General features: G+C 59.0%; 3 protein-coding genes across 3 annotated transcripts in view; 1 reads left to right on the forward strand and 2 right to left on the reverse strand.

Annotated features, from left to right (window-relative positions):
- The window catches only part of P3H4 (prolyl 3-hydroxylase family member 4 (non-enzymatic)), a 5,402-nt gene extending 3,866 nt beyond the window's left edge, over positions 1–1,536 (reverse strand). The window contains exon 1 of the mRNA XM_009283166.1: positions 1,408–1,536. Within this exon, the coding sequence (XP_009281441.1) occupies positions 1,408–1,536 (129 nt within the window). The remainder of the gene's footprint in view (positions 1–1,407) is intronic.
- FKBP10 (FK506 binding protein 10) lies at positions 1,526–8,459 on the forward strand. The gene is made up of 10 exons (XM_009282640.2): positions 1,526–1,728; positions 3,501–3,646; positions 3,980–4,169; positions 4,472–4,617; positions 4,729–4,918; positions 5,226–5,371; positions 5,681–5,870; positions 6,245–6,387; positions 6,569–6,732; positions 7,080–8,459. The coding sequence occupies exons 1-10, from the start codon at positions 1,535–1,537 to the stop codon at positions 7,263–7,265; spliced, it is 1,695 nt and encodes a 564-aa protein (XP_009280915.1). The 5' UTR covers positions 1,526–1,534; the 3' UTR covers positions 7,266–8,459.
- A 382-nt stretch (positions 8,460–8,841) lies between these two features.
- NT5C3B (5'-nucleotidase, cytosolic IIIB) lies at positions 8,842–15,234 on the reverse strand. Its single transcript, XM_019473111.1, has 8 exons — positions 15,171–15,234; positions 14,504–14,573; positions 13,970–14,016; positions 13,387–13,472; positions 13,116–13,205; positions 11,860–12,022; positions 10,614–10,814; positions 8,842–10,273 (listed from the first exon to the last, which is right to left on the reverse strand). Exons 1-8 carry the CDS (start codon positions 15,216–15,218, stop codon positions 10,163–10,165), a joined length of 816 nt encoding a protein of 271 aa, XP_019328656.1. The 5' UTR covers positions 15,219–15,234; the 3' UTR covers positions 8,842–10,162.
- Between the last annotated feature and the right edge of the window lie 267 nt (positions 15,235–15,501).

Below are 15,501 nucleotides of genomic sequence, written 5' to 3' on the forward strand. Positions count from 1 at the left end.
CCCCGCGCCGCGGGGAGTCGCTCCACGCCCCGCGCTCTCAGGGTGCGCCCCACGCTGCGGGCTGCGGAGGATGCGCTCGGGGCTGCACGGCCCTGGGGATGTGCTCGGCGCTGCACGCTGCCGAGCGGGGGGTGCTGGGGTGTGCCCTGTGCTGCAGCCCCCGGGGCACTCCGGGCTGTGCTCTGCGGTGCACTGCGCTGCCCCGGGCAGCTGGCTGGAACCCCCAGCCTGGCTGTGCCCGGAGCTGGTTTCGCTGCCGGCTGGTGCCAAGCCAGAGGCCGCACGCCCTACGCTGTGCCAGATCCCAGGCCTCAGGGCTGCACCGCGCCAGGCCTTGGCGCGGCCACACTGGCCCCAGCCCAACTCCAGTGCTTTGCTGCTGGCTGGACAGTGGTGCTGAGGGATGTCACGGCTCAGGGCAGGAGCCAGGACACTGCTGAGGTTTCTTCCTGCGGAGCAGAGGCTGTTAGCAGTGCCCAGCAACTCCCTGCAAACGAGCAGCTGCACAGCACACAGGTCGGGATGCCATCACCCCTAAGCGCTCACTTGCCCCAGACTCAGGCCCAGACCCCACTGTGCCGTGGGGAGAGCCCCGAGTCCCGCCGAGTTACTCCGAGCGGTGCCCAGGCGGCTCAGCCCCAGTGCAGTGTGCTGGGGAGCTGCGGAGCACCTCGGGGCTGGGCTCGAGGGAGCTGACAGCGCTTTGCTTGAGCTTTTGCTCTCACCGGTAGCGCTGTGCCTTGGAGAAGCCAGGTTTCGTTTTGGGTTTATGGCCTGTCATATTTCCCACCTGGGACTTGCCAAGGGCTCTTACCACAGTGCCTGGCTCTTGCTGATGGGTTTGGGGGAGCTGGGATGTGCGGGCAACACGTACGTGTGCATTTGATGCTGCTCCTACCTGGGAAAGAGTGTTAGATAGTTTCACATTTTTAATCATTGCCATTCAGTAAAAGATCTGTCAGCAGAAGATTAAAGAGCAGTAGATGTTATTAAAACACTTAATTCCTTGTATTTACTCTGCTGAACTGCTCGGGACTAAGTAGCAGCATCTTGAGCCGTGGGAGCGATAACCCCGGCCGCGGCAGGGAAGAGGCTGCTGGGAGGAGCGCAGCCAGCACTAGGACCCAGGGCGAGCAGGGCTGGGATGGGACCTCCAGCTGCACAAACTTGCTTCCAAATAGCTCTCTTCAGCTTTTTCCTTTGCAGAAGGAACTGCCCAAAAAAAAAAAAAAAAAAAGAGAGAGAGAGGAAAAAAAAAAGAAACCCTCCTGACGTGGAGCTTTGCCGCTGCGACTTTTCCCACCCAGCCCCGCTGCTGCCGGCTGGGGGGAATTGCCCCGGCGATGCTGCCGGGCGACTCGTGGTGGGAGCATGGCTGGCGAGGCCAACGCGCCAGGCCCGGGGTACACGTGTACAGAAATTCCAGCTGGGCCGGGGCTGGGCAGGCATCCCGCGGGAAGGGGCGGCCGGGCTGGCCCCACCTCTCCGCCTTCCCCCCGCCGTGCCTTTCCGCCGGCCGCAGCCTCCCAGCGCCATGTCCCCGGGCAGCCTCGTCCTCCTCCTGAGCATCCTGGGGGCCCTGGGGCTGGGCGACCCCGGCCCCCTGGAAGACGTGGTGATAGACAGATACTATATTCCCAAAATCTGCCTGCGGGAAGTCCAGATGGGGGATTTCATTCGCTACCACTACAATGGGACCTTTAAAGATGGCAAAAAGTTTGACTCCAGGTATAGCCCTTGGCTCTTTACCAAATGCATGCGGCCCCGGCCAGCCGTGTGCTGCGGAGGGGATCCCTGCATGCCTTCCTCCCCAGCCCGTGTGCGTGTCGCCCTGTCGCATCCCCGAGGGCCAGCAGGCAGCAAGGCGAGGAGCAGGCAGCTGCCTGCTCAGGCCAGCCCCCGGGCCCCCAGCTTTGACCCCAAGGAGGGCTTTTGGCGGGTGCCCGCGGTGGCTGCTGGGGGTGAGGCTGGGGAGCCCCGTACACGTGTCAGCCCGGGGGCCCCGGCGTGGTCCCGAGCGAGCTGCCGAGCGCAGCCCACGCCCCCCCGCCCAGGGCTGCAGCCCCTGCCCGCCCCATTTCCAGCAGCTCCTGCCCAGGCGCCTGTGCTGCCCCCCTGGGTTTTGCAGCACCCCCCCCTGCCCAGGCGAGGAGCCTGCAGAGCCCTGCGGGTGCCTGCGGCGCCTGCACGCCCTCAACTCCGGGGTGCCACGGGGCACGGGGAAGCCCGTCTCAGGCATGGGCAGGATTTGGCCCTAAGTGAGACATTCTGCACTCAGGAACATGTATTTACATGTGCTGCACAGGCAGGGAAAACACTTAAAGCGCTTTGAAACGTGGCAGCGGCGAAACCCGTTCATTACCTAAGAGGCTTCACTCTGGCTGGTCTTAGTTTTCCTCAGCCCATGCATTGATCCTGCTCCGCTCACGCTGGCTATAAATCAGTGTTTATGTTGGTGCAGTCCCTGATTTGCACCACTGTGAGCAGGGGAGAATCAGGCACGCAGTGAAAGGACAGAAACAAACTGGGCTGTGCTGGAGCTCAGCTCCAGCCCCGCACAGGAACAAAAACTTTGCAGACGGGCATTTTTCAGAGCCCTGGAAAGCAAAGGGATTCTGCTCCGGTTAAATGTGTCTTATCTTTCTTGTGAGCATGAATGGGGGAGAAAGTAACTGAGCTGTGCGCTGCTGCTGCTGCGAGCCCCAGACGCAGTGGGAGCCTGGGGACATTTGCAGCTAAAATAAGTCCTTGTCCCGAGGACTGCAGCGTGCTGCCAGGAGAAAGCATCAGCTGCACATTAAAGGGAATGAAGGATTTCAATTTATCCAAAATGGCCCCAGTTGCTTCTTGGAGTATTTTAAGATTTAAAAATAAAAACAAATTTGCAGTTTAAAAATGAGGCCTGGGATGTCTTCTTTCCTCCTTGCTGCATAAAGCTCCAAATGTGCCATATGCAAAATGATTTGGAAGCAGCAGAAAGCCTGGGAGCTGCTGGCCTCCAGCCCAGCTCGCCGGGTGAGATCTGGGGAGGGTGTTGATGGGTTTGGTCCCAACTGAAAGTATCACCCACCTCTTTTGCATCCAGAGGGCCGGATCTGCATTTCCCTGCGTCCAAGGGTGCTGGGTGTGCAGGGTCAGGCCAGAGCCCTGACTGGTGCTGTGAGAGGCAGCTCCACCCCGGGCAGTGCAGGATTGATCCCATCAGGATCAATGTCTGTTTGCTGCGGGGGTGAGCTGTGGGCTCTGTCTGCAGGGACCCACTGGCTGCGGTGGGCCACCTACATCCCCAGGGAGGGGGCAGCCCCGTCCTCCGGCTCTGCCCCCGTGGTGAGCAGGCACTCGGGAGCCCCGCACCGTCTCTCGGTGTTCACAGGGTTCGTGGTTTGGCTCTGGATCCGCCCCGAGCCCTTGGCACTGGCATTGAGCACCCCCAGTGCCAGCGGCTTGGGGTCTTCACCCTTTGCCCGCGTGCTGCTGATGGGTCTGTCCCTTCGCCCCAGCTATGACCGAGGGGCTACAGTGGCCGGTGTGGTGGGCGTCGGGCGGCTGATCACTGGCATGGACCGGGGGCTGCAGGGTATGTGCGTGAATGAGCGGCGTCACCTCATCGTGCCCCCCCACCTGGGCTACGGCAGCATCGGAGTGGGTAAGGGGCTGCGGCATGGCGGGGGGATGGAGGGAGCAAATCTCCTGGGGCTGGCATTAGTGGGGACGGAGGTCAGGCACCCAGCTGGCAGGCTCTGGCAAAGGGCGGCTCTGTTGCCAGGGCACTGAATAGCCAATGCAAGTGGTACCTGAGCAGGGAAGGAGGGGTCCTGCCCCCCCCAAGCTCTGCTGCTTTCCTGGGGGCTGGCATGTGTGGCCAGCAGCCCCAAGCAGCCCCAGGCTTGGGAGGGCTTGAGGGGTCAGAGCCCTTGGCATGCCTGTGCTCGGCGCTGCTCCCACCTAAGGTGCTCTGTCCTTGCTGCCGCCCCTTTAGCGGGGCTGATCCCCCCAGACGCCACCTTGTACTTTGACGTCATCATGCTGGACATCTGGAACAAGGATGACAAGCTGCAGATCACCACCCTCTCCAAACCGGAGCACTGCAACCGCACGGTGGAAAACTCAGACTTCGTGCGGTACCACTACAATGGCACGCTGCTGGATGGCACACCCTTCGACTCCAGGTACGGGGCACCAGCGCTGGGATGCAGCCTCGCCTCGGGGCACTGGAGCTCGGGTGCACCCTCTGCCTCGGGGCTGGGGGCAGCAGGGATGGCAGGGACTAGGGGACACTGGCCTGGCGGAGGACCAGGGGACCCACGCTGCACCCCAGTCAGAGCAGACTCCCCCCGTGCTCTCCTTCCCCACACCGCGGCAAGGCTGGTGCAGCTCTGTGACCCCCAAACCAGCCTCCCGCGTGGCACCACTCAGGCTGGGGGAGCTGGCATGGCCCTGGAGCCATCCCCCCCTCATTCCTCCCCACCAGCTACAGCAAGGACAGCACCTACGACACCTACGTGGGCACCGGCTGGCTGATCAAGGGCATGGACCAGGGGCTGCTGGGCATGTGCGCCGGGGAGAAGAGGAGCATCATCATCCCCCCATTCCTTGCCTACGGGGAGAAGGGCTACGGTGAGTTGGGCATCACTCTGTCATGCCTGGCCCCTTCCCTTCCAGCTCTGCGCAGAGCCCCCCAGGGTACATCAGGACCCTTGTCCTGGCTGACCCGTGTCCCCTCCCCAGGGACCGTGATCCCACCGCAGGCCTCGCTGGTGTTCAGCGTGCTGCTGGTGGACTTCCACAACCCCAAGGACGGCGTCTTCCTGGAGCACCTGGAGGTGCCAGCGTCCTGCAAGCGCAGGGCTGTGACCGGGGACTTTGTCCGCTACCACTACAACGGCACGCTCATGGACGGGACACTCTTTGACTCCAGGTGCAGGGAGGGAAGCGGCCGAGTGGGGACATCCCCCCATGTCCTCTCCTGCCCCGCGCTCAGCAGCAGGCTGCAAGGAGAGGCTGGGGAATTGGGGCGGAAGGTGGAGGAGAGGGTGGTAATGGGCATGAAATAGGCCAAAAAAGAAAATACCTGTTTGCTGCATCCCTAGGAGCAAGGTTTGGCTTCTGGGGGAGCAGGGCAGAGGCTGGGAGATGGGGTGCGGGTTGGGGTGCAGGGGTGGTGTTGGGGGATTGATGGGCCAGGCTCTCCAGCACAATGGCGCCGGGGGCTTCTCTCGCTGCAGCTACTCCCGCAATCACACCTACAACACCTACATCGGGAAGGGTTACATCATCCCCGGCATGGACCAGGGCCTGCAAGGGGTCTGCATGGGAGAGAGGCGGCGGGTGGTCGTCCCCCCACACCTGGCCTACGGGGAGAACGGAGCAGGTAAAGGGCAGCCCCATGGGGTCCGGCATGCCTGCACAGCACAGCCCCGGGCTGTGGCATCCCCTCCTCCAGCCCTGTGCACCGGCACACCGAGGGTCTGACATCAGGAAAGCGCTGGCCAGGCGGGGCCAGCTCCATCCCCAGGGCTCTGGGCGTTGGGAGGGCATGTTGTGGGCAGGGGAAAGGCTGATGCCATGTGCAGAGCCAGGGCTCCAAGGGACGGACACGCCACGAGGCATGGGAAAAAGGAGGGAAAGGCTTTACCGGCCCCGCGGCACTCCAGCAGCTCTCCTCATGCTCCTCTTCCAGGGAACAAAATTCCCGGCTCAGCCGTGCTCATCTTTGACGTTCACATCATCGACTTCCACAACCCCGCAGACCCGGTGGAGATTGAGACCGTGTACCGGCCTGAGGGCTGCAACATCACCACCCGCGACAGAGACTTCATCCGCTACCACTACAACTGCTCTTTGCTGGATGGCACCAAGCTCTTCTCCTCGTGCGTGCTTGCTTGCAGGCTGCTCTGAGCACGCCTTTCCTTCACAGGGCCAAATCCTGGCTGGTGCTGAGCCGGGCAGCGCTGGGGGCATATGGGCACTGGAGCAGTGCTGGGAGCATCAGCTCTTTGCAACGGGCAGCACCAGAGCATCGGCCACGTGGCCATAGGGCAGCAGAGATTTTGCTGCAGGGTGGAGGGTGCGGGATTTTGGAGCACAGTGGGACAGATGGTGCAGGGGTTTGGGGTGGTAGAGCGGAGGGCGTGGGATTTCAGGGCATGGCAGCGAAGAGGGCACAGGATTTTGGGGCATGGCGGGGCTGCTCACTGGGTCTGAGGGGCTTTCTCAGCCATGTGGTCTTCTCTGCTTCCTGCAGCCATGACTACGAGAAGCCCCAGGAGGTGACTCTGGGGGCCAACAAGGTCATCGAAGGCCTGAACAGTGGCCTCCTCAACATGTGCGCGGGGGAGAGGCGGGTGCTCATCATCCCCCCCCACCTGGGCCACGGGGAGAGCGGAGGTAGGGGAGCGGCGTGTGGCTGCCCATGCATTGCAAACCGGGCGGTTCTGCCTTGCTGAAGTGCTGCTGGGCTCCTTCACCCCCCTTGCCCCGGCTGGGGGCTGGGAGGCTTTTGCCCATCAGGCACCCAGCGCTTTGCTGGGCTCTCCTGCGGTGCAGCAGCCTTCGGTCGCTTTTTCAGCCCGGGGGGTGCCAGGCAGCGCCGTGCTGCGCTTTGAGGTGGAGCTGATATCCATGGAGGAGGGGGTTCCTGAGGGCTACCTCTTCATCTGGCACGGGGACCCACCAGCGAACCTCTACGAGCAAATGGACCTGAACAAGGATGGGGAGATCCCCGCTGATGAGGTGAGCGAGGGCCCCGAGCACCACCAGCCCACGGGCTTATGGGGTGTGGGAGGAAACGGGGGCACAGGGGACCCCACCCCGGGGAGCAGCACCCAAAGGACACTGCTGTCCCCGGGCACTCGAGAGCCTGAAGAGCTGTGCAGAAAAAACACACCAGCCTGGAGCACCGCTGCTGGATGTGGGCAGGGCTGTGACCAGGCAGGGACACTGGGGGCAGCCCGTGCTCTTGTCCCTGCCCCATCCTCGCTGCCTGGCTGCTGCCCTTGGTGCGGGCCGTGGTGCTCCCTGCCGTGCCCAGTGCCGGCTGTGCGGAGCAAAGCAGCATCTCTCTCCTCTCCCCGCTGCAGTTCTCCACCTTCATCAAGACCCAGGTGGCGGAAGGGAAAGGCCGCCTCATGCCCAGCTCCGACCCGGAGAAAGTCATTGCCGACATGTTCAGGAACCAGGACCGCAACCAGGACGGGAAGATCACCTCCGAGGAGCTGAAGCTGAAGTCGGATGAGGACCAGGAGAAGATCCACGAGGAGCTCTGAGGAGCGGAACTCACTTTTGTCCGGAGACAGGACTTGTCCCTGCTGTGCCACAGCCGGTCTTCCCCACCGGCTGCCCTGGAAATTTGCCCTGTCCCTCCCCAGCCCTGCAGGGGGGCAAATTTTGTTTTCCCCCCCCCTAGTATTTAACTGAGGTTTTTTTGATGTGTTCCTCCTGGGCAGGAAAATTCGCCAACCCCCAGCTAATAAACCCAGGCAAGAAGGTGGGAAACACCCATGTTCTTGGGAGTCTCCATACCCCGTGGGTACGGCAGCACCCACGTTTCTTCGCACTGCCCGTCCCCTCATGCTCCCTGGCTATGTAGAAGATACCTCTGCTGTCGAGCAGGACCAAGGATGCCAGGGCCAGACCCTGGAGCCCTGCCCTGCCCTGCCCCGCTCTGCTGCCAAACCCTGCTTCGACCCCCTGCTCTCAGCTCCCCATGGAAGGGCCGGGGCAGCGGCATCCCCTCCCCGAGTCCCTTCATCCTCAGCCAGCGACTGCACGTCCTGCTTCAGCCTCCTCGCCTGCCCACGCTGCCTCCTGGGGCAGGCAGGCAGGACGGGGGGCTTCCCCTCCACTTCTACCACAGCATTTTGTAGGTTAGGGTTGGGTTTTGGGGTTTTTTTTATATACACGTATAAAATTCTTTGAAGGAGAGGACAAATAAAGAGAAGCCTTTCATGCGGGTCCCTGCTGCTGGCCCAGCCTCTGCTCCCCGCTGCCATCCTCCCAGGGACGAGAGGCTGGAGGGGTCTCAGGTTCCCAGGGCGAAACCCAGGTGCCCCACGTGGATCCGCCATTCCAGAAAGCCTGGACCCCTCGAGACAGCAGGGATGGGACCTGGCAAACTCCTTGTCAGTTGGGAGAAGGAAAACAGAAAGCCTCTCCCACCCAGGCCCTCAGGGAGCAGCATCGTCCCCATCCGCATCCTCCCCGCCCCACAGCGACAGCCCTCAGTGATTAAGAAAAATCAGCCCAATTTTATTTTGATGCCTAAATGCAGCTAATTAACTGGGCGCTCTCAGGTTTGCCAGTTGTGACCAGCATGCCTCCATCACCTCCCACTGGCTCTAAAAACTTTTGCACAGTGTGTCTTGCAGATGGAGATAAAAGAAATGCAAGAACAGAACAGTGCAAAGGGTCAGAGCGAACCCCTCAAACTTCTACCTTGCACCAAATAAATAATTTCTACTGGTTTCCAAGGAATTTGCCTTTGTGTCAGGTTACTTTGCCATGAAACATTCCTGCGTGTCCGGGCAGCGGCGCAGAGACAAGCCTCGCCCATCCCTGGGAGTGCGGTGCCCAGGGGCACTTCAGACTCCAGCACCTGCTGGGTCGGGCAGGAGAGAGAGAAACCAAAACTCTGCTCCTGGGATCCTCCAGCAAAGACAGACGGTGCTTCAGCTCCAGCACAGAATGCCCGGTGATGGCCGGCGGGCTCCGGCAGGGGTGGGGATGACCTGGAGCTGGGGAGCGGAGATGCAGCTGCCAGTGCCAGCCCTGGGGAGGAGAGTGGCTCCAGACACAGCTCCTCGGAGCTGGGTACAAACCACCCGTGGCCCAGCTTTAGCCAACATTTTTATTTTGACAAGGAGAATGGAGCCTGCACTTTCAGAAGTCACATTTACTCGTCTCACAACATGGAAGGCAGCAAGCGAGGGCTGAACCCAGAGCAGCCCAGAGCTCACGAGCCAGAGCTGCCCCTGTCCAAAGGCGGCAGGGCAGGGGCTGCCGACCTGTGCTGGGCCACGCCACACCAATAACGGCCCCCAAAGAGCTGTATTAGAGCTCACCCTGCACCAGCACAGGCTCCTGATGCCATCAGAGCAGGCAGCAGGACGGGACGTGCAAGCAGTTTCCCACGTAAGGGTCTGAATTTGCCCCTTGCTGAATCAGGGCTGTCACAGCTTTACTCCTTACATTATCAGAGGTTACACAGAAATAAGAGGCTTCTTTCTAATGCTGCTCTGAGAGCCCAGGATCAGCCCAGCAGCTTAAGACAGAAACATGTTTAGCTAAAATATTCCTTAAAAAACAAAATGCTGCCATTGGCCTCTCCTCCCCCATGCACACCCGTGGGCTGCAAACGCAGTGCTCCAGGCACGCAGTCTGCTGCTGCCGCTGCCACCCAAACCCCCCCAACCCAACCCTCGGCAGACAAACTTACTTCTTGCTTTGTGCAGCAGCGTCAGATGAGCTCCACGGGCCTGCAGGGATGACTGGAAAAGCCATTTTTATAGCAAGAGCTGTAACGGAGCAAGAGGGACAGCAAGGCTGGGGCATGGGGGCCAGGGAGCTGCATGGTTTCTGTGGGGGACGAGGGGCTGGGCGATGCTACGCCTGGCAGGGCCACACCAGCTCATCCGCGGGTGGCACAACTGGAGCTCAGCCCAGGCACTTTGAAGCCCACAGAAAACAGGGCGAGAGAGAGACTTGTTTTCTTAGACAGTGTCCTGTAAAACTAAACAGCCTCCATCTAAAACAGGTCTGTCCTCAAGCCACAGCAAACGATCTCCATTTCTGCGCTTGGCCACTGAAGCAAGCGCAGAACATCTCTACCCGAAACATGAAATGGTTTGTTGTGGCCTCAGGCGCTGGCTGGGATGAAGTCCAAGTGGGATGAAGTCTGAGAGGGAAGCACCAGAGCTGGGCACAGATGGGGTAAAGGGAGTGGAGAAGCTTCCTCTGTCTCACCCCTCCTGCTCCAGGGCTGACTGAAGGGGGTTAGTGAGGTCGGGATGTGCGCAACACGCGAGAGCCAGGGCAGGGAGCCTGCCCAGCGTCAGGATGGAGTCCAGCAGGTACGAGAAGATCCACTCCAGCTTTGTCGAGGGAAAGACATTCACTGCCCAGGCATCTTGCTGAGGGGCCAGAGCTGGGACGCTGCCTTCCCAGCTCATGTCTTGATAAGGATGTACCGGAGAATCCCGTTGACCACATCCAGCGTCTCATCGCTTTCCAGCACGATGTCGTAGGCATCCAGGTACTTCCCCCTCCGCTCTTCCACCTGCAGCACAGCCACCGGGATGGGGTGGAGAGGAGAGGGCCACAGAGAGAGAAGAGGACTGTAAACACCAGCAGCCGAGAATGAAGGTGCTGCACCCACAGCGCTTGCATCTCTTGATGCTATCAAAAAGAGGGGTCAATAACCACCCTGACAATGCCCCAGGTGCATCGGGAGCTCAGCAGACACCCTCCACTCCCTCCGCACACCCCACGGGAGCTTGTCTGAATCTCTCGCATCCCCCAAATCACTCGGGCAGCTGCCTGCCCCTCTCTGCTGCCCCTCAGGCTTCGCACCTGGGGAAGGCTGGCAGGGAAGCAAGACAACTGCTTCTCGCACCCACCTTGTCGTTGAGAAAACCAATCTTGAGGATGTTCTCCACACTGGGAACGCCATCTGCCATTGTCAGATCACCCATGGAGTCCCCCAGCAAGATGATGCTTGTCCTATTGCTCAGCTGCTGGAAATACTCTGTACCATGCAGGACACTATTGTTCTTGTTGTAGGTGTGGATGAGAGGTCCCTTGAAATGTGTGAGGACTCCCTGTGCAAACAGGACAGACAAGTTGATCCTGCAGCAATCCCTCCACTGTGCCGCAGCCTCAGTACCCCTTCCGGAATGGGCAAACGGGGGGGATGCTAACAGGGCACCAGCTCTCGTCTCAGAGACACCCCCGAGGAGTCTGGAAACCCAGCAGCCATGAAACAGCCAGGAGACAGTCCCCAAGAGTCCCCTTTTGCAGGGCAAGCCCTTTCCAAAGGTGAAAACAAACCCAAAGGATGGAGATCCTAGAGGCCTTGGTCGGGGCTCCGCACTGCCCTGGAGCTGGTCAGGGGCCACGGAAAGCCACAGTCAGGGGAGCCCCAGGGCAGAGCAGGGCCCTTGCAGAAGGCAGAACTGTCATGCTGTCCCATGCTCCCCCGAGGACAGCCTGTCCCAACACACCACCCATGGGAACAGAGGGCTTCATTGTAAGAGACATGCAATTTTCTAATGTGCATTGGGACTTCTCAGCTTTAGTACGTCAACAAAAGCCTTCCAAGCTGCTTTAAAGGACATCTGGCCTTCAGATCAGGAGAGACCTCTGTGGTTAACTCCATCCTCACCCTGCACCAGGACAGAGCACGCAGCACTGGACACAGAGACGGCAGTGCACTTCTGCCACCAAAAAGCAAGTTTGAAAGGCGATGAGTCATGGAGATTGCAAGCAGATGCTCAGCTGTTCCTGCACTCTGCCTGCCCACCTTATCCGTGCTCTGCTCTCTCTCACTGTTGATCCAACTCCCTGTGAGGGCAGGGGAACCTCTAACACCCCCCCAGTGCTGATGTTCAGAGGGCTGCTACGGTGGCAGCAGGTCTCAATCCCTGAAGGCAGAGCAAATGGGGCGGGAGGCCACAACCAGCCTCTAGGGCTTTCCCATGACCCAGCAAAGGGTCAGCTCCATCTACAGGGATCAAATACTTAGAAATGTTAACAGGCAGCTTTCAACCTAGCAGCGTCTCTGTTAAATGTATTGCAGCCCTCAATTCCAATCAAACAACTCTCCTCTCTGCAAGCTCACCACACATACACGATGCAGAAACTCACATTATCGTCGAAGTCCATGTAGTTGGACACCACGTTGACATTTGAGTAGAAGACGTTGGCCTGACGGATAACCTCTTCAAGGATGTCACCGACACCAGCAGAGAAGATGAACAAGGGGACGTTGTACTTATGCAGCTGATCAAATAATTCATTGAATCCATCCCTAGAGCAGAAGCGTCCATTACACAGTATTACATTACCACCTCCCAGTGAGGGGCCTGGTGTACTGTGGGCTGGGAGCACTCTCAGCCCAGCTACAAGGCTCGTATTTCTACCCAGGACTTCCCAAATAGAAATGCATGCATGAGCCCTGCAAAAAGCATGAGCTTTTTGTGGCACCAGCATTTCTGTGGTGTTCACTGTGCACGCAAGGGGTGTGCAGCAGAACCCCAGACCCCTCCTGGGAGCAGCAACCTAGCGAGGAGCTGCACAGGAACATGCAGCACACGAGCAATTTGCCCAGCATCTCCCTAATGCACCCAGCTTCTCACCAGGGGCACAAGGCACAGCGTGCCTGCACAAGCCCACGAGAGTGGGTACTGCCAGCCCACTCAGAAACTGTACGTTGGAGACGTGCAACAGGTCAGACTAGTTGCGAGGATGATCAGACAAACTTGTCGCAGTCTCAGTCTGCCAGGACACAATTTCCATGCAGAAGAGGAATTTGGGTTCATGAAAACCCAGACAGATGGTACCATCTCCTCTCCGAGACTGGCAGCTCATTCAAACCAAGGCTCCCTGAGACGGTTTTAGGACCATTGCTGCCAAGGCCAGCCTTAACAGCAAGCTTTAGCACAACATTTTTGTGCCATGGGTGAAATTTGATGCTGAGCCAAGGGCCTGAATAAGGCCCAGCAGCTACAGTGAGCGGAGAGAAAATCTCTCCTGGAAGGGGGGAGTTGCACGCTGCCCCCCTAGCCTGCCCTGCAAACAGCCAAGGGCTCTGACAAGCCGTTCAGGGAGCTCTGCCCATCACCCATCCCCTCGGCCGCTCCTTGCCAAGACTCAAGGGACGTGGAAGTGGTTTCTGAGCAGGAAGGGGTCAGCCTGCAGCCAGGGAGCAAACTCAGGCTGCAGCTCGTGGCGCTGACTTTCGGCTCTTTCATGATTAGAGCTCAGCCCCAGGAAGGAAGGGAGATTTGCATCTGCCACGCTTTGGAGACTGCACGCAGATCAGGGTGAAAGCGAGGAGACCTGCTTGCACAGTAGCAGGAGAGAAAGGGCCGCAGGCACCACACCGAACCCCGAGCCCGTACCTCAGCATCACGTCCGATTCTCTGACTATCTGGGCTATGTCACACTTCTGGATCTTCTGCTGCGACAGCAGCTCATGGGCCCTGGTCCACCTAGGGGAAGGCAGCAGAGTGAGCTTCCCGGGCAGCGACCTTAAAGCAGTCAGAAAAATAACAACTAAAACTTCCCAGTATTGCTGCCAAGCCTAGAGGCAGTTCAAGCCTTGTGCCTTGTAGTCCTCGGTGGTAAGAAGTTGCCAGGACAAGGTCAAGCTCATCACATACTAGCACTCACCACTCCACCATGAGGGGACATTTCTCTTCCAGGGTCCGGTTGGGATCGATTTCAATGGGATAGTAGTAGTGCAGCAGATCTTTCAGCTGGAGCATTGTACAGATGGAAAAAGAACAGAGTGAACATCACATCTAAAGAGACCGTAAACTGCAAAAAAAGCATTTCTAAATTCCTCCAAAGCATCACACTTCCTAATGAAAAACACAACCAAAACCGTTTCACTAAGCAACTTCACTCTGAGCAAATCTGGAGATCTTGGAAGGAAGCGTTAACCCTCCGGCAGCCTGACTGACTCTCACCTTGCTTCAAATACTGCACGTACAGATGCACACTCATACACCCTTCCTCCTCCTACCAGACAGAAAATGCCCACAGCTGAGCATACAAATTAAATTTCCCTTTTTAACTTCTCCTTCCATCACCATTGGCTGAAATGCAGCCTGAACACTTGCCCCGCTCTCTGTCCTGGCAGCAAGGTGCAGCTTGGAGAGCTGTCACGCGAGCCAGTACAACCTCCTGATGATGGGTGACAGGGACGAAAACCACAGAGCCAAGAAGCAGTGCCTTATAAAACAGCACCTACCTTCTTCTTGCCGTCCTCACTGATAACACGACTGTTATCGAGGATATCTGTAAAGACAATAAAATGCCAATGTTGTAGCCCAGAAACATAAAAAGGCTTTCTAAAAGGCAGCTATCCTGCGTCTCCAGTGCCAGCTCTTCCCAAAAACGAGCCGTGTGGGGCACATTGACCCGAGCACAGGCTTGCCATGGGGTCTCAACACAGCGGTTCCCACTGTGAACCTGCAGCATGCACTGATCATAGGGCATTGCTCAGCTGAGAGAGAGCAGTGTCAACGCTAGCAAGCTGCAGGATGCAAGTATTGGAAGGAGAAGCAGCAAGACCAGGAGACAGTTTCTGCAGCGGGCTGCCCGGGGGCCAGCAGCTGCTGCTGCAAGCAGCCGAGGCCCGGAGCTGCACCGAGAGAGAACAAGACGGAGCGGTCAGGCTTGGCAAAGGAGGGAGGCAGAGGATAACAGGAGCCATAGAGACTGAGAACACAAACACGGAAAACAAACAGAATTGGCAACAGAAAAAACAATGGCTTCAACTCACTGTGCGAAGTGGGGCAGCGTCTGCCGTTGCACCCAAACCTGCTCAGCGTCATGTCGAAGTCAGAAATGACCTAGAAGGCGAGAGAAGACCAAATCTGTGCGTGACCAGCACACTCTACCTTTGCCATAGCTAGCCAAGGGTGCTGCTGCCTGCAAGGATGCAAATCCAGCACTGGCGTCTCACATGAGGGTACAGACTCACAGCGGGGCACAGCAGCAATGAACGTTGACACTCCTGCCAGCCGTGAAGCAGATGTCCTCATCTGAGACAGTCAGCACCTCTCCCACCTCAGCACTCTTATCAGCACCAGAAGGCTTAATCCTGCTGACTTATTGCCATGGGTGGAGGGGGGGTGTTTGGGGACTGGCTCATATTTATAACTTGCATAACAGGGAAGAAAAAGGCCCACCCAGGGAGAGCCACCAGCCTGGGCCTCGACAGAAAAAATAGCCTGGTCCCCTCCTCTTGTCTGGGGCTTCTCCCTCTCCATCTGCAAAATGTGTACAAGGTGCTTCCTTGCATGTGCGTTGGAGCAGCCAGGCCACAGCCAGGGAGGCTGAGGAAGCGAGGGGGGCAGCTGAAGACAAGGACTGAGCGTGATGGCGATGCATCGTCTGCTCTCAGCTGGGCCAGCCCCACCACAGCCGGAGCCAAACAGTGCTGGTACCTGCAGCTTGTTCATCCCCTGCTCCTTGATGGACTGGATTATCCCCATCACACGCTCTGGCTGCTGTATGCGGACCGTGGCTTTCTCCAGCTCAGGCACCTGTGGGCAGAGACCCCCCCCATTCAGTGTAGCCCCTGGGATCCCATGCAGCTCCTGGGGGACAGATGCCCTCCAGCCCCCCCGCTGTGCTCTCCATCCTGGCTGCGCTCCCCATCTCCCCTTACCCCAGGGCCATGCTCCCCAGCCCTGCTCCCCAAGGACCCTGCTCCCTCGGGGTCAGCCTTACCCCAGCCTTCGCCCCCCACCGCCCGCTGCTCCCCACCCCGGGCTC

The sequence above is a fragment of the Aptenodytes forsteri genome, unplaced genomic scaffold, assembly GCF_000699145.1.
Source record: "Aptenodytes forsteri isolate BGI_AS27 unplaced genomic scaffold, ASM69914v1 Scaffold492, whole genome shotgun sequence".
In the NCBI taxonomy this organism is placed as follows: domain Eukaryota; kingdom Metazoa; phylum Chordata; class Aves; order Sphenisciformes; family Spheniscidae; genus Aptenodytes; species Aptenodytes forsteri.

Bases quoted from the DNA above. Each gene is read 5' to 3' on its own strand.
- NT5C3B (XM_019473111.1), bottom strand. From the start codon at position 15,218: ATGGGGATAATCCAGTCCATCAAGGAGCAGGGGATGAACAAGCTGCAG. The intron at 12,023-13,115 runs GTACGGGCTCGG...CTTCTGCTCTAG, and splicing joins GAATCGGACGTGATGCTGAG to GGATGGATTCAATGAATTAT. The intron at 10,274-10,613 runs GTGGGTGCGAGA...GCTGTGCTGCAG, and splicing joins TTGGTTTTCTCAACGACAAG to GTGGAAGAGCGGAGGGGGAA.
- FKBP10 (XM_009282640.2), top strand. From the start codon at position 1,535: ATGTCCCCGGGCAGCCTCGTCCTCCTCCTGAGCATCCTGGGGGCCCTG. The intron at 4,919-5,225 runs GTGCAGGGAGGG...CTCTCGCTGCAG, and splicing joins GGGACACTCTTTGACTCCAG to CTACTCCCGCAATCACACCT. The intron at 5,372-5,680 runs GTAAAGGGCAGC...CTCCTCTTCCAG, and splicing joins CTACGGGGAGAACGGAGCAG to GGAACAAAATTCCCGGCTCA.